General features: G+C 38.8%; 2 protein-coding genes and 1 long non-coding RNA gene across 5 annotated transcripts in view; 2 read left to right on the top strand and 1 right to left on the bottom strand.

Moving 5' to 3' along the window:
- Nucleotides 1–20,714, top strand: LOC138045050 (myotubularin-related protein 3-like). The gene is made up of 16 exons (XM_068891402.1): nucleotides 1–84; nucleotides 195–351; nucleotides 426–498; nucleotides 6,738–6,871; nucleotides 7,863–7,945; nucleotides 9,763–9,944; nucleotides 11,634–11,730; nucleotides 11,874–11,987; nucleotides 12,432–12,793; nucleotides 13,505–13,616; nucleotides 14,103–14,298; nucleotides 14,587–14,769; nucleotides 16,278–16,448; nucleotides 17,000–18,055; nucleotides 18,451–18,641; nucleotides 19,550–20,714. Exons 2-16 carry the CDS (start codon nucleotides 343–345, stop codon nucleotides 19,716–19,718), a joined length of 3,132 nt encoding a protein of 1,043 aa, XP_068747503.1. The 5' UTR covers nucleotides 1–84; nucleotides 195–342; the 3' UTR covers nucleotides 19,719–20,714.
- The window catches only part of LOC138045052 (uncharacterized), a 17,805-nt gene continuing 1,692 nt past the window's right edge, over nucleotides 7,959–24,071 (bottom strand). The window contains exons 1-3 of one of the 2 annotated variants that reach the window (XR_011131532.1): nucleotides 14,317–14,537; nucleotides 9,443–9,559; nucleotides 7,959–8,244 (exon numbers count right to left, since the gene is read on the bottom strand). This is a non-coding gene — a long non-coding RNA (uncharacterized lncRNA). Of the gene's footprint in view, nucleotides 8,245–9,442; nucleotides 9,560–14,316; nucleotides 14,538–24,071 lie in introns of those variants that run through there. The other variant, XR_011131531.1, reaches the window with a different exon arrangement.
- Nucleotides 21,376–24,071, top strand: part of LOC138045051 (intraflagellar transport protein 22 homolog) — a 10,476-nt gene continuing 7,780 nt past the window's right edge. Inside the window, exons 1-2 of one of the 2 annotated variants that reach the window (XM_068891403.1) lie at nucleotides 21,376–21,448; nucleotides 23,196–23,268. In XM_068891403.1, the coding sequence (XP_068747504.1) occupies nucleotides 21,446–21,448; nucleotides 23,196–23,268 (76 nt within the window). In that variant the 5' untranslated portion in view covers nucleotides 21,376–21,445. The remainder of the gene's footprint in view (nucleotides 21,449–23,195; nucleotides 23,269–24,071) is intronic. The other variant, XM_068891406.1, reaches the window with a different exon arrangement.

A 24,071-nucleotide genomic window follows, 5' to 3' on the forward strand; every position in this document is an offset into this window, starting at 1 on the left:
GTAAACATTGTAGAACATGACATCATTTATTTTCATTTCTTGTTTCTGTTGACGTCCACACCTTCCATCTAAAATTTGGAAGAGGTATTGCTAGAAGTTGTAGTATTTTCAATGTATTCATGCATTAGTCATATCAGAATTACCGCTTTTCGTAAAATATTTTTTTCGGGCAACGTTATGCTTCTTTATTTCAGTGAATGCTGCACGTATTCCGCCAGCTGAATTTTCACTGTGAGGTCCGTTTGAAGCTCCGTGAACCCAGATTTTTTCGAGCTGATTTTCTGCATCCAGAGGAAATCACATTTCGGAATTCTAGAAGCGTTTGTCAGCAGTCTTCATCTAATGGCCACGGTAAGGCGGAAAAAATACTTGGAGTAACACTAGCAATGAGAATCACTGTTACAAAAAAATGTTTCGATTTTCAGGATCTCGAGCAACCTTCCAGTATGGTATTTGTACAAGCCAGTGAGCTTTTTCCGAAGAAGACGCTAGCATCAGGTTTGTTTAATACTTGACTCATGCTGTGTAAGGTAGCTTTGGGAGGGTTACGAAAAAGTATTTTTTTCCAAGTCGCATATTTAATTTACACTGGCTATTTCTTGAGATCCATCGGATCCCATTTCCGCCCAGACTCGCAACGTTAACAGCACAGAAGTGGTGTTGATATTTGTTTGTCTTCTGCTACTTAAAGTTTACTGATTCGATCATTCGTTGATAATCCTTTATTATTGTTTGAAGTTTAATTATTGCTGCTTTTGCCTGTCGAAAAGGTGAAAATGTCATTTCACAGGTCTCCTTCAGAAAGTATACTACATCTTGCAATTCAACCTTTTGTGAAACTATTTGTCCCGGCAGTTCTTCTTCTTTTACGCCAAAGATCTCGCAGGATCCGTAGACGCACTCTGATTCTGGATTATTCTTAATTCTCTCATCTCAGCAAGTGTAATTGCTTGCGATGGCTTACTGCGTGTCCACTCACAGATGTCCTTTACCCAACTTCTCTGTGGCCTACCTCACCCTCTGTTTCCAGGGACTTGTCCATGCATGATGGTGTCAGCCAACCTGAGCTCACTCGCATGTTTCGTGACATGCCCGAAGGATTTCATTTTCTTTTCCTGCACAATTTGGATTAGGCATTTCTATACTCCAGCTAAGCCTTCCACCTGTTTTTTTGCTGACTCGTTTGTACGTCTGTCCCTCCATGAGATGCCAAGTAATCTCCTATAGCACTTAAATTCAAGTGCATTGATCTTCTTTAAAATCTCTTCCCTGTATGTCCAGGATTCGCATCCGTAAAGTAAAACAAATCAAAATAGATCGTAATAATCTCAGTTTCACCTTGAAGCTAATTTTTTGGCTTTTCCACAATTTATCCATTTTGATTAACAATGACATGTTCCTGGCAGTATGGACTCAAAAATAATTGTTCATCATTCTTCAAATAGTCAATCATCAAATACATATTTTGTTAATTTGTTAAATTGTTTTTGGAAAAAATATTACCAAAGCTCAACAGCAACAATAATATTGTTACTTCTGAAAAGTACTATTTTGGACTGCTTGAATAAGTTACAACTGGTGTCACGATTTACGTGGAACAAATAAGTTTCTTTTCTATTGTTTTAAAACCTCTTGTTAGTTATGTTGTGAAAAACCAAAAATCAAGTCAAAGGAACAGCCTTTATTAATGAGCCTTCTTACAACTTTCACCTACGACATAGTTAATGTAGTGGGTGAAACCAATCTATAATGAGGGGGACATTGGGATTTTCGGTTTTGCAGTTCTGGCTATTTTTTAGATCGGTTTTTTGGTTTTTGTGGAAAAAGACTTTGGCTTTTTGGTTTTGGTGTTCATTGCGGTTTGCGGATTTTTCGTTTTTTAGCATCTGGTTTTCTTAGAAAATACTAGCGGTTTTTGGGTTTTGTTATCCAATGTGGTTTTTGGGTTTTCCTATTTTGTCCTGTTTGGGTTCCGGCTTCTCTTTGATTTGAGTGGCAGGTGATCTCGGATAGCCGCAAAATGCCAAAGTTATTGAGAGGAATTCCTTAGGGCAATTGGCGCAATCTACCAAGCTTTCTCTGTCCATAACAAGGGCGCTTCATATGAAAAGAAGACAGCAGAAGAAGTGATTGGTTTGGTTCGCCATTACAAAACTGTACTTAAAGAGCATGCATATCAAATACGTGCGCCCTAAATGGTCCCCAAGGTCATGTCTCTGGAAAACAGTAAACTCTGTCCAGTTAATGGAATGAGGACTAGGAAGACTAGCAGACATTCTTGGAGAGTGTGACTACCAAGTGCCTGATCTTTTAAGCTGTAAGACATTAGGCATTGAAAATTCCCACACCACTGTTTATTCCAAGAAAGTGAACATGTCTAAGCTCGAATATGCCAGGTCATTTGGTGCAACAATGAAGGAGAACGTCAAACTTGTTACAAGCTGTTCGAAGTTCCTGGTACCCAAAGCCTGACACAATGGTGTCTCCTCATAACGTACTGTTGGTGATGCCTCTATCCATTGTCAACCTTCCTGCAAATGACTGTGACCTCTTATGCAACTGGGTCTCAGTATACATGTATGGTGCTGCAGTAAGACAAAGGACAGGGCGGCACGAAACTTCAATGGCTAAGCACGGAACATTGCCAGAGTATCTTTATCAACGCCATCTCGAAGTTTGTGATAACGTTAATCAGAACTTCGGAGTTGATGAAGATGAAGGACCCCATGAAGATCTCAACAAGCATGAAGTGAGTGAGGAAGCTAGTTACTCCGACTAAGGCCAGCAAGAATTTGATGAAATTAGTGACAAAGAAGTTGAAGTTAGTGCAGATGACAAAAATTCCCAGGGCCAGCAAGATAAATTAGGGACATTGACGAATTTCTTCTTTGGTGCAAGGTCACGATATGGAAGGGCAGTGAGGTTCAATAATTGACTGCTGTTCTAAATAAGTATCTATTTATTACCACAAGGAACAAATTGTACCGCTTAGCTTCCTCAGTACAATTGCATGTTTTAGACCAAGATTAAACATTCCAGTCGAATCTCCAAACTGTCAGGTCTTTAGTTCTCAATTTTCGATTGAAGTTTCCAGAGCTATAGCTTTTTTTTAGCTTTTTACATTTGCAAAATTGCAATTTTAGAGGGCACTTGTGTGCAAATTCTCCTACTAGTTAACTAGGCTCCGTTACCAGCTCCTTTTCGGAAAATGAGCTCACAACTGAGTTCAAGAACAAAAGAGCGGCAGAAATAAAGCCTATGATTTAAGCAGATACTAAAAGACACCAGGGCTTTAGACAAGTCCATGACATTCACAAATACTTTGATGAAATAAGTGATAGACTAAGTGTAGTTTGCTCTGTATGCCCCACTTGTCACCATTGTATTGGTTTTTGATGGTTTTGGCCGAATTTTTTTGCGGTTTTGGATGATTTTTTCTTTTGTTTTACGGTTCTAATATACCCCAATGCCCTCGTCTAAAAGGATAATTATTATTATTATTATTATTATCCTTTGAAGACCATTTTACTACTTCAAAGTGAAGACTTCCCTTCTAGCAGAGGTCTCATCTTTTGCCTTTGTTGGGCTGACGTGTACTGTCATGGGTCGAAACTCACTTTGATCCAACCACCATCCAGAACCTTGGACGGCCTTCTTCAAACCGTCTGCTCCATGATATGTTTGCTGACTCTGACTTGAGCCCTCTGTGTTCTGCACATTGATTTACAGTAATCCCACTGATGTTGAGTGTGTCCGCACAATAACATGGTGCCCTTGAAAGAAAACTTGACTTGTGCAGAGTTACAAGGTTTCATTTCTGTTTTTGTCAAGGATAAAGATGACAAAAAAATTCAAAAGCTAAGCGATCAGCACTTTAGTGCCCTGTTTCATTTTTTGAATGCCCAAGGCACAATCACGCCCTTGCTAACCGGGCATAGATTGAAAAAAACTGATCTACCAAGGTTGCTGTACTTGTGGCATGAATGGGGGAGATCAAATATCTTTCCTTCAAACCTTTTGTAGTCGTTGTTTCTTCGTTCAGCGCATTAATTTCAGACCGGATTCAGTCCTGTCAGAGGTGAAGCCCGAAAGCATTGAAGTTGGAGAAAGTTGTTTGACAAGTCCGATAGAATGAAGGAGCTTGAAGAAGCTGAAGTAGTGTTCAGTAGCCCAGAATGCTTGGAAAATATATCATTCAAGCTGTTCTTATCCAGGATGGATGATCGTCTTCTCGGTATCAATGTGGATTAATCACATTGTGTAGTTAGTTGGTAAGCGGGGACAGCTATTCTTAGAGTTATTTTCATAGAGTTATGTCGTAGAGTTAAAGTTAAGTTTCCAAAATCCTGAATTCACCATTTTGGACTGCCAAAATCCTGAATTCAAGATTTTGGACTTCCAAAATCCAGAATTCAAGATTTTGGATGGCCAAAATCCTGAATTCAAGATTTTGGACTGCCAAAATCCTGAATTCAAAATTTTGGAATTCAAGATTTTGGACTGCCAAAATCTTGAACTCAAGATTTTGGAAGTCCAAAATCTTGAATTCAGGATTTTGGAAGTCGTTAACTCTATTGATAGACTTAACCTCTTGGTAAGTCTTACCTGTTTGTCATTATTTGATACAATCTGAGCAACCCAGACTCTGGGTCACCTACTCCATTAACTCCCTGAACTATTTTATTTAGGTGTCCCAAACTTTTGCACAAGTGTTGTAGTTTAGTTATCTGTGATTGTGTTGTTTTTAGATCTTGTAATCATCTTGATATTTATTTTCTGTAAATAACATTATTTTGTATGAGTTAAATAAAACTTGAGCTGACTTGATTTCTCATGTGCAACCTACACACCTCTGCATCGGAAGATTAAGTACGGTACTGAATGTGGAGCTCTTTAAAGAAAAGTATAATATTTAATGTCATCAACTACGTGGAAACTACATGTATTAATCTCTATTTGCAGCATGTGAGCAGCTGCACCAATGAAATAACCTTGAATAGCACATTTTTAACGTACAAACAAATTAACCGAAATCAACTACCATGTCCTATGTTTTATAACATCACATTCAATTTAAATACTATAAGCACCTTATTGGAGTCAAATCACTTTATTGATGTTAATGTATTTAAATGGTTAAGAAACTCATTGCCAACAAGCAAGCTTAGCGAAGACACGAGTCTTGCAAGGCGGCCAGCTTAATGCTGCATGAAGTAGTGCAGCAGGAAGAAAAATTCTCGATTGTCATGTGAAAAGTATAACGTAAGGCTACGTAGTGTGATGTAAGGTTCCCTGGAGATTTTAGTAGGGACCTATGAAAGCGTGTGTTTTGATGTGTGATGTCATTAGACAAACTTGCATGACACGTGCGACTGCATGTATTAATGATCTTGTGTTCAGAGCTGAATGAAAACACATTTTTCCCATTTCCCTGAGCATTGTGTTGTGTACATGTACACTTGCTTTGAGTGTTCTTTAATATTTATTTTCAAACCATCGTGTTCCATATTGAGTGAAACGAGCTCAAAACTAAACCGGCGTATGTGTTCTTATCGGCCCCTGTTGTCAATTGTCAATATCAATCTGCAAAGTACACAATTAAACAATCAATTTGACTTATAATTCATGGCTGTATCTTGCAAAATAAAAATTCTACAAGTGAAACAACTTTCATGTGCGAGAGAGTTTGATTCCCTCTTACAGTACATGTTCCACACTGAAAAGTCGTAAAACGCTTAGGCGATTTTTTACATGGCACTGATTTTATTCAACTTAATTATTATACGTTGCATATTCCTGTTATAGTTATGGCCATTCAAAAATTACAGCAGTACTTAATTTCCATAATTATTGCAAAACACATTGACATCTACATTGTTGTTGGAGATAGAAAGTGTGCAATTTCTATTAATGTATTGTTAACTATACTGATAAGTTGAATTGCAGTACTTTGAATAAGCAAATTACAACTACTGAACACCTTGAGTAGTCTGTGTTTGCAATTTTCTGGCTATTTATAATTTTATTTATTTGTACTCAACTCTCCACAGTTTTCTGGTAAAAAACAATTTGAAATTTGACTAATTCGTGGTAGTCAAGAATTATTTGAAACAAAGCTTGTTGTCCATTTTTTGCGTCATTATTGAAAGAAATTAATGGTTCTTCAGTGAAGGGATTGATCAACATTGTTCTAGAGAAGAGTCCAGTCTAGGGTCAATAACCCGACAAAGAAGGCTTTCTGACCTGACAGATGAAATGTAAATATTCAGTTAAATATTACAACAAAATTAAAAAACGAAAGACAAAGTTTCGTGGCTAAAAACTGAGTTAAACAACATACTTTTAAAAAGTATGTTGTTTAACTCTGGAAGCAATCAATGATGTAACATTTTTCATTCATTGTAAACAAGAACTGATAATTTTATCTCTTCAATCTCCTCGATTTAAACTTTTTAGATTGATTTAAAGCATTCATTTATTCAGTTATTTATTTGCATTGTTAATTTTTTATACATTTATTTTACTTAGATTATTATAGTTATAAATTTTTTAATGGTATTTTAATTAGTTTTTATAAAGGAATTGTAAAGCGCTTTAGAATGCACATGTACATGTAAATAAGTGCTATATAAATTATTATTTATTTATTATGTTAACTTGTAATAATATTGTTGTTTCACAGTACCATAACATAAAATGTTTTGCTTAAAAAAAGAAACAAATTTTCTTTACTGTAGATGATGACTCAATCCAAGTACCATTTCCTGTACTGAATGGGGAGAGCATTGAATATCTTGGCCAAACATCTGATGTTATCCTTGCCCTTTCCAATTTTCGTCTTTTCATTCGCTTTAAGGACTCATTTGTGAATGTAAGTAGTCTTCACTGCTTCATTGCCATAGATGTCGCTAAGTCCTTTCTGTCACATGTTCACTTATAATGCCTAATGTGTGACCTTTCATGTGAAAACGTACACCAAATGCCAAAGTGTCGAGAGTGTTGAAAGCATTGGCTATCAACTTGAACCGTTGATACAGTGACTTTGCTACCATTTGAAAGTGTTGGAAAAAAGCGTTGTGAAATTCTTCACAAGCCGTTGGGAGAAAATTGCAAACCATTGGGATTTTTTGTGCACCTGTTGGACGTGTTGAGAAAGGCATAATTTGAAGATGTTAGAAAATCTGTTGGCTACCCGTTGATTTTTACCTACGTAACACAAAACTGTTAGTGTACATTTTCGCGTGAAAGGTCTCATGTTGTCTCTAATTAGCCACGTAGCTGCTCTTTCAAGGTCTGTCATTATCAGCTTTATGTTCTGAAAGGGAAAAAATAAAACAAAGCAGACCATTGGTGGGATGTCACAGTGGAAAGAGCACTCCATTTTAGGGTGGAGGGAGTTCATTCCCTTGGTTAGCCAACACTTGGAGTTGGAGAAGATGCTGCCTATGCTCAAAATTTGTGATAGAATCTCTTCAAATAATAACTACAGCATCAGTGCGATGCAGTGTACCCACTGAGCATAACTTGAGCATGGATTAATATTGTAGGAGTTTATTTTAAAAATTTAGTACCCTTGCTGCCAGAGCTTTTTCTCTCTCAGAGCGACTTGCTATTCCATCGCTCTAAGGGAGAAAAAACCTCTGGCATCCAGGGTAAAAAATTAGATGAGAAAATATAATTTTTGACTTCCATGCACACAAAAGCTAATTCACATTTTGGAAGGGTAAAGGCCATTTTTGATCAGGAATTGCTTGCTGAAGTAAAACCTGTAGTGTTCCTTCATTCTTACACATGCATGCAATTTTACTTTGATGGTTAGAGCTAATCAGACTTTCCTGTAATGATACTTCTGTGTTTTTCAGGTTCCTCTGCGTTTGATAGAGTTCATAGGGATGAAAGATCCCTCTCTGATGGAAGTCAACTGTAAAGATGCAAGATCCTTTAAGTATGTACTCATTTTAGTGAAATGATCAGTGAGCAAAACATTCACAGTACTGCAGTTTACAATACAATACAAGGCCAACGAAACACAATCAATGAAATGACAGAACACAACAACAAACTGTTAAGAATTTACAAGTGCATCGGAGATGTTGAACCTGGGACTACCAGGAACAAATTCAATGAGTGTTCAGAACGAGTCTTGAATGCAGGAACTCCGGATCTCAAGGCAAGCGTCCTAACCACTGGGCTGCACTGCCTCCTCACTGTAGCCACTGGGCCTCACTTTAGCTCAGCTGTGGACTAAGAGTTAAAACATTGTCATGCCAAACTTCATGTACATGTGTAGAGGCAAGTACTTTGAAATAGTTTAACACACAATTCAATGCACTTGAAACACTAGATTGGTTGAAATGTCTAGTGTACATGAAGAAGTTCAACATAATAACACTGAAATGTGAAAGCATATTAAATATACACAAGTGGTAAAACTTTCATTCAACATTTTTTTTGTGGTTCTGGATTGGAAAATCAAGTTTCATGTATTGTTGCCATATATTGCTGGCCATCCCAAAATGTGAGAATGACTTATTTCTGAATCACATTCTCTTAGTAGCAAAACAATACATATAATTTATTGTTCCAGATGCAATAAGGCCGTCTGTCCCCTCCGTTAGAGTTTTTTCTGCACAAATTAGAATGATTCATCAACTTGAGGCAATGATTGCCAAATCAAACAATAATTTATCTGCCCGTAATATCAAATGGGGCAAGTACTCTAAATACGCATAGTTATCGATCTTGCATTGACACTGTATTGCAGCTGCATTTAATTATCTTGTTATATTCTTTTGTTGCATGTGTGTATGTGTGTGTTGAGTGTGTGTGGATGTGAGTATGTGTACATTTGTTCCAACTTATTTATCATCATCATTCATCATCATCATCATCAATCCAATTTTGATCCGGGTTTATCCCTGTAGACAGTGGTGGCTGGATTTACCCCACTTTGGCAGCAATCTCTCTAAATCCCACTCTCAATCACGCTCGATTTATTGCATCCTTTTTCTCCAATCCAACACTCTTGCTTTCCTTCTCCACTTGCATCTTCCACGTCCTTGCTTCCTCTTGCCCTTCACTTCAAACTCCAGCGCTTTTCTCAGAAAATGCCCATCATCCCTACTCAACACATGCCCGCACCATCTCTCCATTCGCCTTTGCCATCTGAACCACTGATTTATGTGAATGAAAATGATGTAACTATCTACGGTATTGAAAAAGCCATGAAATACAAAAAAAGGTATTGGCATTGCTAGTTTTTCACAAGTAACAAATACATTCCCAAGTGGAGCTTGGCTGCTTGAAATATCCAGGAGTTTGCAATATTTGCAGTCACAGCTCCCGTTGGTGGCATGAGTTAATTAATGCTAATGAGTTATAATGAAGTCCAAAAAGCAAACCTTTTCATGAACTGCTAAAAACTCTGGGGAGCAGCACTCACCTCATACCAATGTGGCCCGGGTTTGATTCCCAGAACTGACATTGTATGGGTTGAGTTTGTTTATTCTGTACTCTGCTCTGAAAGGTTTTTTTCTGGGTACTCCAGTGTTCCCCTCTCCTAAAAAACCAATATGATTTGATATTATGTGTTAATTTGATTTCATTTGTGCATGACCCTGAAGCTATTCAGCTTCAAACATTATCGTGTGAAAATAAAGTTCCTAAAGTTCCTATTCCTCTATGAACAATGATACAACACAATTAAACACACCATGCACATGGTTTGACCATTTCAATCTTTGTTTGTGTCACTTTTTTCAGAATTTTGTTTGACACCAATGAACAATCTCTGAATTGGTTTGAGAAGCTAAACCAGTGCATCTCCCCAGTGTCTCGCCTGGAAGATCTTTTTGCCTTTCCTTTTTATGCATGGTGCATGGATGATAAGCAGTGTTTTCAAAATTCTGGGGAAGATGCAGAATCTCTGGATTTTTGTCAAAGGGGTAGGTAAAATATTCATTGATTGTATCAGGTGTGTTAGGAAATGTGAGACGTGGGTGCATTTTTGCCAAAAAGGAAAATACGGGGCCTGAGTACAAATGAATTCATGTTGTTTGAAATAACCCTGCATTAAAGGAGACCATTGTTGAGCTCAGTATGGGTGTCTTTGACAAGGACAGGAGGATCTCTTGTAATCCTTCAACTTTCCAAATCCCAAATTAATTGAAGTGGTCTCTGTCTTTATGTTTGATGCAACACTACTTCAACTTGTTGGCTGTCAGTATGCACTGTTGAAAATTAAGGGGGTACCCAGATCAAGAAGGTAAAGTGTAATAATATTAAAACCCAGGATTCCTGGATTACCCCAGTTACTTGGCCATATTGCCTCCATGATGAGAGAGAGAGAGTTGTTTATAAGTGGATCATGCAGTGATGTATCCAGGGTTTGTCATTGCGTCCTGGGACGCACTAGCTCGTTTTCCTTTTGGACGCATAGAATGTGGAACAAAGGGTCCAATTGGACGCAGAAAAAAAATCAAATATTTATGCAAATTACGAACGCCAGGAAAAACATGCGACTGCGTATTTCACAAGGAAATTGAACATTCCCATTTCTCACAACGGAGAAATGTTAGAGTTCCTTACATTTCAAGGTAAGCCATTATTTTCGTATTTTTGTAGTCGAATGATTTCGTTTTGTCAACCATTATGTCCAGCTTGAGGAGTGAGGAGTTAAGTTTTGAATTCCCACGTGTTGTGTGACATGATCTGAGCTGTTTTTTGGGCGAGACAATCGGCGACACTTTCGATCTGCTGCCTGTGCATGATAATAAAACATTTCAGTCGAAGTTCAGTTTGTTGCATGCTTTCCAAGCGAAGTTCAAGCATTAGCTTGCTTATCGTGAGCGAAATGACAGAGAATCTAACGACGAAGTATGTTAAATTTTTGTTCTTTGCGACCCTGTTGATATTAATTCCGGGCGCGCACATGTCATCGTCTCGGTTCTTGTTTTGCACGTAAATTGTCTGTTTTGCAAATTATGCAACTTTTTCGGAGTTAGTGTTAAAATTAACGTGCTGAACATGAAACTTGAATGTATTCAATCGCTTGATTATTAACATTGGCCATGACAAAGTCACGGCCGCATGGGCCGACAGTGAAATGTATCGATCGCTTATATTTGTTTACTCTTTTGTTCCTAAATTACACCTCAAGTGTTGCTAAAATAAATGATGCTCTTTTACGGAAAATTGAGATTCAGTTCTGTTTTTTTTTGCTCTGGAGATCTAGATCATTTATCGACTGGAGCCAACAGTTCGTACAGCATACTGATTCCTCGAGACGTTTTCAGATGTGATTGATGGAGCTTTGACAGCCCATACATTTTGATTGATGAATGAACGGCATAACAGTTTCAAAGAAATTGATCATTTTAAGTACATATTCGTGGGGAGGGATAAGACTTTATTCTTGTGCAATTTAGAAATCTGAAAGAGTACTGCGGCAGAGATTAAGAGGCAATAGATTGAATATTAATTCTTGAATATTAATTAGCTGGACCCCCAAAATTTTGCAATGGAACCCCAAATTTTTCAAAAAGGGGCCCAGAGGACCCCCAAATTTGAAAACCTAAATACATCTCTGTGGATGGCAGGATTTTAAGTTTTTCCCAATGGTTTTGGTTTTTCAGGCGGTGGACAGTATTCCTTTATGTCTGAGGTCAGGCGTATGGGTTTTGATAATCTCCAAAATGCTTGGCGGATCACAGATATCAACACCAATTTTGAGTATGTATAATGACCTTTTAAAGAGCTCTATAAAGCACCAACTTCCTGTTTAGTTTTGAAAGTAGTGAAATGAAACATTTCCATGCATAAATTATACTAATTTACAGTAATTTAAATTAGAAGTCTCATTTTTGTCTCCCAAGGTTATGTTCCACGTATCCTAAACTTCACATTGTTCCAGCCAAGATCTCAGATGATAATGTGAAGGCAGTGGTTAAGTTCAGAACCTCTGGACGATTTCCATCAGTAGTGTGGAGGTATAACTTGTGAAATTTTAAGTTTGAGCTTCTTTGGGGATGCAGTTGAATTTTTTAATTGACCAAGTTATACTTGTAAGATGATATTATTCATTCTCTAATATGAAAGTCCTTATCCCTGATTAAATGTACAAATCAGGAAGAATTAGGGTCTTGATCATTATAAGCACAGTGTTGCTGTTTAAACATTTTTGTTACATATTCAAGGAACATATACAAAATCAGGGGTTTAGGACAGGGGTTTCAAAAACTTTTGAAGTATATGCCTGTGCTAATCAGTATATGCAGTGGTCACTCTTGTCTTTTACAAGTGTTTGAGTGAAATCAAGGCAGAGTAGCTGGCGGTGAGAGGCAAATTTCTGACAACATAGACAGTGGTATACGCCACCTGTTAGGATTAAAATAATAATGTGGGACTTTGTTAATAGAGTTTTTGTGTCATAGGCACATGACTAATGGGGCAGTGATAGCTCGTTGTAGTCAGCCCGAGGTAGGCTTGCTTGGATGGCGAAGTCCTGAAGATGAAGCACTTCTTCATGCTATAGGAACAGCCTGTGCAGTCGATTCAGTTTCTGCTTTTAAGAACCGATTTCTGAGAGAGATGGACCATAAGTCAAACAGAAATAGTCATACAGATGCCATGCCCAGTGGTGATATAGCTCATTCTGAAACCTATGGTGACAATAAGACTGACTCTGTGTCTGAGAGTGGTATTGTAGAACAACGCAAAGTTTTGATAGTGGATGCTAGGGCTTATTCAGCTGCTGTGATGAACAGAGCAAAAGGAGGAGGCTGTGAATGTGAAGGTAACTTCCCATTTTATTGGTGAACTTGGTTAAGGCCTTAGGCACTTTTGAAGGTCTGTGAGCCTTAGATAGCACTTTAAATGTAAACATCGAAATTTCAATACAGTCGAACCTCCCGTAAGCGGACACCGTCTGGACCAAGGGTGAGTGTCCGCTTACGGGAAGTGTCCGCTTATGGGAGGTTGAAAAAAAAAGTGCAACAGAGGGCATATAATACACCACAACAAGTCTTTTAAAGATCTTAATTAAGAGACAAGTTAACATGGAGGTCAAAATATTTTATTCGCCACTTAGGTTTTTTTGTAACCTTTTTTTGTAGGAGGGCGCTGCAAATATTGGAACCCACCAAAAATGCAAGGGACCCCAATTTGGCAAGACATGTGGGTCCCAGGACCCGAAATGAAAAATTCATGCACCATCCCTGATCTCAGACGTCAACGGTGCGTGAAGCGGAGTAAAAAAAAGTCATTTGAAAGGACGTCTGAGATCAATAGTATTAATATGATTGCACCAATTTTTGATACCTTAGCTTTGTAATCTTAACCTTCCTAGAAAAGTTGATGAAATGAGTCAACCCTAACCTTGAAAATGAGACTTCAACCATGTTTGTGTTAACTGAAAGAAGACTTGTTGAAATATATTTGTGTCTTAAATCATGACTGGATCAGGCTATTATTGTGTATGTAATCATGGTTTGTTTTGGCTCCATAGAGTATTATCCAGGGTGTGAGGTGTTGTTCATGAACGTGGCAAACATTCATACCATAAGAAAGAGTTTTCAGTGTCTTAGAATGCTGTGCTCTGGTCCAAGAGATGCTCCCAAGTAAGTGTTTGCCCTGATTTAAATCAATATCTGCACAAACTGCTTTGAACTCTTACATCTACTGCTTGATGACGGGTTGAAATTATCTGAAATGGTACATGTAGCTGTAGATCTACCGGTACCTGCCTGTTAAAGATCATTTCTATTATCTGCAGTCACTCTAAATGGGGAGATGAACTTGCAACACTCCAAATTGAATGCTTCATTTCAATGCCACTAAAGAACAACTTGGCAACAACATCTTCTTTGGATCAATTTTTTTTCAAAGCATTCCTTCATCTTTATTTTTCAGTGTTAATAATGTCATTTGGTGTTCAGTGATTTGCATAAAAAAAGAATAATTTACACATTTATGACTTGAGATCTCCTTGTTTTCTTTGTTTGTTTGTTTTCCATTTCCATCATCACCTTGCTGTTTCAAATGTCTCAAAATTATTGTGTCACAGAAGGTAAAACCCTTGTCTGGGTTGTTTCAATTCATTTCAGTTGGTGGTCAAATTTGGAAAAAACAAATTGGCTTCATCATATTTCATTGTTGCTGAAAGCAAGTAACATTGTGGTGAATGCCATTCATGAGGAGCAGAGACCTGTAGTGGTTCATTGCAGTGATGGCTGGGACAGAACAACTCAGATCGTTGCTTTGGCAGAGCTGATGCTTGATCCCTATTACAGAACTATTGAGGTATTTACACTTACTAACTGGTCACTCTTCACACTTCAAAGGTAGATCCACTTTGCTCTTGACAATCTCTCAAACTTTGTGAGTTCTGTGCAAGTTCCCTCTTTTTGGAGATGGTCAATTTTAATTTAATACTGAAGCAAATAGGACTAGTTGCACATATCCCCAAACCTAATCATATTTTATGTTGGCAGACCTCACCTGTAGGCAAAAGAAGAGTAACACCATTTTCAAAATTATGACACAGGATAGCATAATTATTTGTCACTTCTGCATTATTGATTCCTCAAGGGATTCCAAGTATTGGTGAGTCGAGAGTGGTTGGAGTTTGGTCACCGCTTTGCAGACAGATGTGGACATGGAAAAAATCCTGATGAGAACCAAAGGTGCCCTGTGTTTCTGCAGTGGCTGGATTGTGTTCACCAGCTCACCAGACAGTTTCCCTGTTCCTTTGAGTTCAATGAAACCTATCTGGTGAGACAGTGATTTTCTGCATAGACTTTAAAAAAATCTGGCATCTCAGGATTTGATTGTGCAATCGCAGGTTTTGCTACAAGTGACAAGCCGGAAATTGATCCTGATTCGGGGCCAAACTTTCCCTAGAGATGCCCCCCGATAGCACTCTGTGTCATTGCCTTGTGCAAAACAGCTGTTATGTAGTCTATTCCATAAACAAAAATTTTTCCTTTGTCCCCAAACCCTGACAATCAAATACCGGTAAATGCTTGTGTGTGGGACAACACTTACTGTCTGCCCCAGGTGCATAGTGGGTATTTATTAATGATAAGTTATTTGTTGTATTCTTCGTCACATCCATCGCGTGTCAAGAACTCCATTCCTTATTCTCAATTTCTTAGACTTCGACGTCTATGTAGTGATGACTCCGATTTTTCCAGCAAATCAGAGATGTGCCAGTTGTTCGAAAAACGTGGCTATCCTGTCTCTGTGGTCGAAGCAGGCCATCATCGCGCCCAACAATTTCATCGACAGTCAGCACTACAAATGTCACAAAAAGATAAGAATGACAGAATTCCATTCACCCTCACTTTCCATCCTCATAATCACGTAGTCAAAAGTATCGTTCTTAATAATTTTAAATTACTCCAAAATGATCCTGAGACTGGTAGAATCTTTTCGCAACCTCCACTTATTTCATTCAAATGCGACAAAAACGTAGGCAACTTTTTACTTAGAAGCGCGCTCAAAACTAACGAGCAACCCAGCACTTTCAAATGTGCGCGCTCACGATGTAAAACTTGTCTTTTCATTCTTAACACTAGCAAGATATCGGGACCTAAGTGATCTGTTAAGATCACCGATCGTTTCACATGTACCTCCGCAAATGTCATTTATTGCATAATCTGTACGTTACGCAATAAATTATACATTGGCGAGACAGGTAGACGACTAGGCGACCGATTCCGCGAACACCTTCGCGATGTTGAGAAGAATGTCAAGGATGTATCTAAGCCAGTCGCTCGTCATTTTAATCTGCCTAACCACTCCAAAAAATACATGGCTATCTGCGGCCTTTCCCTACATCAAGGCGCGACGGAAAGCCGCAAGAATCTGGAACAAAAATTCATCTTCCAAATCGGCACCCTTAATCCTCACGGTATTAACGAACGCTTTTCATTTAACTAATATATTCCTATTCTTCACGTTGCCATGTTACCACCAATAGCATAGCTCCTACTCTACCATAAAAACTATACGTAACCCACAATTCCTCGATTCGCTCTGACGAAGGGCTAACACTCGAAACGTCAGCTTTTAGAATCTCTGTACGGTGGCCAATTTACATTATCAACTCCGTTGATAAAACCAAATTTTTGTATACTACTTCCCCAGCGACGCAGCATCTCCCCCTTTATTCAATATTATTGTTGGTTGACCCATTGTTTCCTGAACCGTCCCTCCATTGACTAGTAAAATTGTCTGAGCTAAACATTCAGTGTATTTTTATTGCCTCCATTTTCTAGGTGAAGTTGGCCCAACACACATATTCTTGTCTTTTTGGAACCTTTCTCTGCAACAGTGAAAACGAACAGCTTAAGGGACATATCCCGAAACGTACATTTTCAGTCTGGTCATTGTTCAAGATGAAAAAAAGAGAATATCGAAATTTCCTGTACTCATCTTCGTCTGAACAGGTAGCTTTAAAAGTAACTACAATCTCGGTCATAAATTTTAGGACACTTGATGCCACATATCAGTTCACCCCTTCCCCCCTCTTCAAAGTTGTAGAAAAAAATATATTGACATTTTCCATGAATGCCCAAAGTGATCGCGCGATCAACATTGGTACGGAGTAGGTGGGTTGTATTATGGGTTGTTGTCACCATCTTTTTGGCTGGGTTTGTAGCCTTTGTGGATTAACGCGTCTCCCCTTCTATATTCTTTTCGACTGCAGTTGTAATAGGTTATGGTCAGATTTTGTGTTGGCTCGACGTATCGTTTCATGTTTAACTTGAAAGTGGCCAAGCTGAGTGAAATGAAATGATTATTGCCATAACCCTGAAGGACGGGAATCGTCAGTTTTCAGGGAGATTGTTATAACGTTCTCAAGACTACTATGAGGCACGGTCTTTTTTCCTAAATCTACCTTTTAGAATAGTTCCCTTTCCTTTCATCCTCTAGAATTTTAGATCATCATCTTGTGTGTATATTGGTTGAATTTTCCATTGACATTGTTGTTTTCAAGGTTTTTCAAGCTTCTTGTCAGCCTCGGTGCCTTCAGTTATGGTCTGCAGTTTATTTAGCACATCCTACTCCTTATTCAGAAGCACTACTATTAGAGAACGGAGATACAAGTGATTACGGTGACTCAGTGAGCAGTGCTTGTATTACTCCTGTGTCCCCCATATTCCCAAACGATGGTATCGATCATGAGGAAGTCACTCGATCTTCTCACGTTGTTACGTCAAAGTCCGATGGCAATCTGGCGTGCAAAATTTGTTTGAAAAATCGGAATGAACTCGACGAAAAAAGCAAACAATTTATTAGTTTTGATAGCAATTTGAAGTCGCGTAGCTGTCCTGAGTGCAGAACTGATTTTTATGAAAACGGTGTACAGTGTAACGTGGTCGAAGCTGTCGCTTCTGAATCTAGAAGTTTGTATCTAAGCGCGCAGTCAGACTCTAATGCGGTAAGCATTGTATCGTGTGATGACAGCATCAGTGAAGTGGAGAGCATGTCGAGTAGTACTGCGACAATTATTCTTGATCCAAGTGAAGGAGACTTAACTGTTGAAAGTAGACATTCATCTTCTGAGAAAATCTCGATTGGACATCTAATTAAGGAGACCAACGAAACAAAATGCTTAGAAGAAGATTCATCTGCACATAAAGAACAAAGATTCGAGAAGGGAAGTAATGAACAAAGTGTGACTGTAGATGGTTCAGCATTTTGTAGAGCTATGATTTGCGATGAAGAAAAAACGGAGTGCGTGGAAAGTATCTCTCAAGAACTATTCACTAATTCAGGTAGTGCTTCAACGTTTACTGGGCCTGTGCAAGGAACATCATCCAGCACTACAACTTTAAGAGCCAGCTCATCAGAACTGTTCACTAAATACCTTGATGTGGACGGGTTGACATATATATCTGATCCAGTCCAGGAACGGTTACGACAAATTGAAATGGACCATCAAGCCAATTTGGAGTTACTTCAAAGACAGGTTATAGATGCACAGAGGAGGCGGATACCATCGGAGGACAGAGGGGCGACTGTAAAGACAAGTGATCTTGCCGATGAAGTGGTAAGGAAAGACGCGTTGTTTTGTGCATCAGCAAGCCTGTGTGTAAGTTACTTGAGTAAATACGGAGCACGCTCCTGATGGTTCTTCAGACTACTTGCTTGTTTTTCATTTTACCGTTTCGCTTATTTACATATTTTTTGTACTGGGAACAATTAATAGAACTTTTAGAAGCCAAAAAGTTTATTCCACGTCAGTTCTAAGGATATTATGTACAGAAATTATAACTAGAACGTTCTAGTTATATTTTCTGTACTTCAAGAGAACTTCTGTTTTCTTCTCCCTCATTCGGTTGAATTTTGAACCACCTCCTCCTTGGAGGGAGGAGTGAATTTGACACATCCTGGTAACCCAGTTGTCATATGCACTAAATTTTTCAATTTCCTTCTTATTCTTAGTGCTCATTGCCGGAGTCCAGTGTCAGTGGGGAACAGCCCCCTCCGTCTCTTAGTAGTGCTGATGAGGGAAGCTGGATTCAGGTTGAAGAAAATGAGGTCAAACCAACATTATGGGTTCCAGATCATGCTGCAACCAACTGTGCTAAGTGTGACACACAATTCTGGATCGCCAACAGAAAACATCACTGCAGGTATTGTCAGGTCAAGGCTTTGCGGTGGTCTCGCAAGAGTGGCAATTTGTAAACATAATTGCATCAACTGAACAAAAGAGAAATATTGGCCTTTTAGCCGGATTCAAGTTTGCAGACATCAACACAAGATCAGCTGCAGACTTGCTTGGCAATTAACTTCGCAACTGTAAAGATAAGATTACGCTTTGGGGATCTCATGCAGTAAATATCTGCCCTTAGCAATGCCAAAACAATGCTTTTGTGGTATCAAGCAAGTTCTCTACGGATCTCGTAATCTTGAGCATGATAAACTAAACGATCCACAACGTTGCACCACGTCTGATTGTCGCAACCCATGGCAACGACCATATTACTCTCGTTGGCTTCATGTTTGATCTTGCATCGCTTTCGTTTTCCCATTTTTTAACAGACAATCGCTTACCTCCCTAGCTTTGTTCCTTAATTGTTTCAAACCAGTTCTCTTCGTTTCCTTGTAAAACAGCTACCCATGGTCACGGGACCTCCTTGTACGCCCCCGAAACTTTAAAGTTCTCTGCCTCACTCTAAAACATTTGGAAGCTATAACTATTTTTACAAAGAAACAGAAGACATTCGTTTTTTGAGACCATTTTAACCGTACGTTATATCTTTATTAGATTCATAGTTTTATGTACAGACCTATCTCAAGTTTGTGTTATAATTTTACTGTAAGCGCGTTAAACCGCGCTATCAGGTACTTTCGTATCGTTGTTTTTGTTACCATACTTCTCACGGATTGTTACAAAAAACGGGTTCATTCTCTTGTAAGAGCTCTCCCTCGGTTGGTCTTTGCTTTGTTGTCGTTGTTGTTGTTTTTGTTTTTGTGTTTTTTTCTCTTTTTGCGACCATGCAAGAGGCATTGAACTTGTTATTTCTTTGGTTACGTTTAGGAATTGCGGCCTTGTTTTCTGCGGAACCTGTTCGGAGAAGAGGTTACCTTTGCCAGAGGAACAACTTTATGATCCAGTCAGGGTTTGCTTCGCCTGCTTCGAGAAGTTGGTTACCCTCCAAGAACGCGAGAATGCGAGAATAGAAACTGCAGGCACGGCGTTGAATTAACAGCTTTATCATAGATTTAGAAGCAGTTTTCAATCCCGATCATATGACTTGCGCGCTCTGGAGTCTTAATTAATTATTCTAAAATATTTAGAGAACAAAATCTTATCATGGAAGGGGGAACCCCTTTGTTCCTCCAGAGGAGTGGCGATTTTGTCAGTGTTTAAAATTCCCTACATTCAGTGTTGCCACAGTGAAACCGCCTTCTTTACACTTGGTAGGCTATTTTTTTCTGTAAATTGGATTCTTTCTTAATTTCGTTCCGCAAAGATCGTGAAAAAACTTTGCTCGATATTTGTTTAGCATTTTCCTTCAGTGTCGTTCAATTATCTAAGTGTAACGAATCTCAATTTTCAGTAGGCTTCATTTGATCGCTACTGTGTGCTCCATTGACGAGGATAAAAATATTTAGTTAACGAGTATTTGTTACAATTTTTTTCTAATAAATAATAGTGTCTTGTCAAAATTGTGTACATGATAGAATATATTTCATATCTTTGAATATTACAGTTTTTCTCTAGTTAGTATTTTTGCCTTCGTGTAAATCTGTTTTGATTTGCAATGATTGCGTTTCTTCATAAATGAATTTAGTTGTTTCTTCGTAAAACATTGAAAGGTCAATTTTTTGCGTTTTCTTTTTAGTAAAAAAATTGTATTTAATATAAAAATTGTGGAAAAAGAGTGATTTGACTTAATCCCGAAACTATAATGGTACTGCCCTCATTACTTAATGTTTTTCGTATTTGTAAGTCGTATCAGTGAATTATTGGTCTTTTTAACCAGTATTGTGACCATTTGGGGCGAAGCAAGTGATGAATTGGTGGCTGTGTTTCCCCCACCAGACCACTCATCACAGCCGTAAGTGCGTTTTCCTTTGAGAATCTGAAAGTTGCTGAGTTCGTGTAAGTGGGTCCCGTTACTTGTTGGCCAGTTTATACCGCTTGTAAAACAAAAAGACCCTTTTTTGTTTTAGAAGAAATAAAAGTTGCGATAAAGGTGTGTCACTTGCGTAGTAGTAACTGCATGATCTTACAAAAAGTAAGCTTGCAAGCTGTAGCTCTCCAGGTTTCCGTCGGTCAAAGAGGATACCTAAAGTTCGAGCCAGGATTCGAGCTAGGATCCGAGCCAGGATTCCAGCCAGGATTCGAGCTAAAATGAGCTTTCTCCGCTATATATTCTCGAATCTCTCGGTTGGGTTAGGTCTCGAATCGGTTAGGTTAGGTCTATTTAGGTTGGTTCTAGTCTAGGTAGGTCTCGGTTAGGTTAGGTTAGGTTAGGTCTCGGTTAGGTCTCGAATCCTGGCTCGGATCCTAGCTCGGATCCTGGCTCGAATCCTTGCTCGCATCCTGGCTCGGATCCTGGCTCGGATCCTAGCTCGGATCCTGGCTCGAATTCTGGCTCGGATCCTGGCTTTATTCTTAGTTTATCTCTTGGTCAATTTGCTTAATTTAGACAAATCCGTTAAATGCAAGAGAGATTTCTGTAAACAGTTGATGGCTTAGCTAGTAAACACCTTAACCCTTTTCAACCTGCACCGCACCTGCCCGCATGAAACTCCCATTATGAATGCAAATATTAGTTGTCTTTTAAAGATACATTAAACATGCCCATCACTCGGCCTTGGAAACCAATAGGTTGCCGTAGGTTTTATTTGCATTTCGGTCGTGAAGCTCATTGCAAAGAGGATTTGCAGTAACATAGCCGATGCAAAATGGAACCCAGGATTCCAAATGGTATGTTGATATTTACTGTATTCTTGATCGTTACTGTTCTATTTTCACTACACTCATGAAATCGATCTTGAACTGCTGAGTGAATGATATTCATCTAAAATCAAGGAAATTACATTTTTGTGAAAAGTTCTTTTTCCTTCAAAGTAAATGGATGTTGCATCGGTTTTAAGAAAACCTCGTTTGTTGGAAGAAGACATGCACTAAGAAACTATATATCAAAACCGCTCTACCGAGCTATTTTTGCAACGGGTAAAAATCGGGTAAACGTTCGCGCGAAGCGCTTTTATTTCTCTGCATGGAAGACGAATAAACGACGGTAAAGAACGGAAACCTCCACTCTGAGCTCTGAGCGATTTTTCACTTTTTCCACAAAGAGAATTTATCGCCTCATTCAACGCGCTTAGCTTGCTTCATTTCTTCGGCTTTCGTGTGGGTATTGTAGGCAAGGGTCCCTTTTCACGGGCAACGCTTACTTTGAATGAATGCTTCGTTTGATAACTTAATTTAAACTCTTAATTGACAGCCAAAGTTGAGATATATCAATATCTCGGATACGATTGGAAGAAATTCTGTTTAAACGTTAGAGAGGAATAATGCTGACCCTCAGTGAGATCTGCATAAGAGCGCTTTGTTGTTTAAACAGGTGGGACAAGCTCAATTACTGTAAAATGATATCGGCTCGGTTGGGTTTAATGGATTGTGTGATAATATCATTCAATGTCTTTGTGATATAATCTGTGAGTGTATTTGGTTCTTAACCACAACATTAGTCAGTATTCGCTAGTATCCCATCACATATAGCTTCCAAGATTAATTCCAAAAATCTTCTCATCTAGTGACTCAATAAACTCTTTTGCTAACTAACAGCGGCGCAATGGGCTCTTAATTTAGCTTAATTTATGTCAAAACTGTTACCGGGGGATGCCAATCCAACAGGCGCCTTCGGTCCTCTTTGTTGCTCCGTTTACATTTGGTCTCCCTCTTTAGGAATAGTCGGAATAGGTGTTACTTTTCTGCTTGTTTCTATCCTCCAGGGAAAATGCCACTTGCAAGAGAGACATTAATGATATGAATAATGGGCGACAGCATTACTGGTAGTCCATCTTTGATTTCGCGTGCAGAAATTTTGTCAAAGCCCGGAGCTTTGTTTGATTGTAATGATGCGATGATCTGCTCAATCTACTCAATCTGCTCGCATTTAACGGAATTACATTCAGAAGCAAGTGCTTTAATTTTATCAACAGTGGTCCTACCAACGGAAGTAAAATTTTCATTAAAGGTGTTTGCAACGGATTCTTTATCGTGATTATACACTGAACGGCTTGACGATTTCCTAGGAAAGATGGATCTTATGGTTTTCCATAAGTTTCCCGCACCATCATTCCTGAAACATTCTTTCAGCTATTCTGATTTCACGAATTCCTGAATCCCGCCCAGGCAAGGCGGTCGTTAGTTCTTTGCACCAGTTTCTTCCAAGAGTCTTGTTCTCATTAACTCAATTTTCTAATACAACTTGAAATGGTGGCTCGATTCTTAAGCGCATTATCTTGTTAATTATTAAAAAGAAGCAGTTTGTACTTTATTCTTGGGATGACATTTTTATTAATAATTAAAAACATTCAATTTTATTGGTATACATGGTATCATTACAATAAACGACCATATCAATACCAAGAAGCCGCCGGATTAATCAAACCGCATTCTGCATTCTGGTTGGCATTCACCATTTATCTTTATCCATTTTAAGGCAAGTATGGCTTTCCATAACGTCCACCCGAGACCAACAAAATTAATGGAAAATCGACGTCAAAAGAAAAAAGGTATTTTGATGAAAATCTATTTCTTTCCTTAGTTACGGATGCTCTTCTAAATTTATGAAAAAACATGATACTCTCAAAAGCATTTCATTTCGTCTTTGGCTAAAACATCCCGTTTTATTCGGTGAACTTGAGAACTGACTCAAAGGTGAAAAAGAAATATAACTCAGAGATAACACTTTTCCTTTTGCACCAGAAGGCACTCTTAAAAATAAGATAGTTCTTCCACGCTCAAGTCCCAAAAAGATGCGCATCGCTGAAGTCTAGATCATGGCTAAAATTACAGGGGCAAAAATACTGTTGCGAACAGCCGAATCGGACGTATGTAAAACATGGACCCCAGGTCCATGGACCACCCCGGTTGACCCGGTCCATGGACCCCTTCGTGGACCCGGGTCCATCGACTAACCCTGTGGACCACCCCTCGTTTTGTAAATTTAATACGTTTTACAAGCAGAAGTTTCTTTACACGAAACAGAGAAATGATCCTTGCACTGATCTGGGCAATTTAAGGTGGCTCCAACGGGATTCAAACCCATGACCTCTGCGATGCCTGTGCAATGCTCTACCAACTGAGCTGTTGGGCTCATTTGTTACATTTGTAGGGCATGGAGCTCCCGGTGTTGTGGTCAGGCCTCATTTAGTTCATTCATGTGTTGGGTGAGATCGCTAATGGACTAATAGCGGCTGCCAGCGGCGTCTGTATATGCTGATGTCCCATCTCACCCATAGATCACTTGGTTGTAAAGCGCATTTGAATATGCCAATAGAAAATGCGCCATATAAATTCACTACCATTACCATTT

This window comes from Montipora capricornis, chromosome 4 (genome assembly GCF_036669925.1).
Source record: "Montipora capricornis isolate CH-2021 chromosome 4, ASM3666992v2, whole genome shotgun sequence".
Taxonomy (NCBI): Eukaryota; Metazoa; Cnidaria; class Anthozoa; order Scleractinia; family Acroporidae; genus Montipora; species Montipora capricornis.

Excerpts from the sequence above, each read along its gene's own strand:
- LOC138045050 (XM_068891402.1), top strand. Across the intron at positions 9,945-11,633 it reads TCTGGATTTTTGTCAAAGGG|GCGGTGGACAGTATTCCTTT; the intron begins GTAGGTAAAATA and ends TTGGTTTTTCAG. Across the intron at positions 18,642-19,549 it reads AACAGAAAACATCACTGCAG|GAATTGCGGCCTTGTTTTCT; the intron begins GTATTGTCAGGT and ends GGTTACGTTTAG.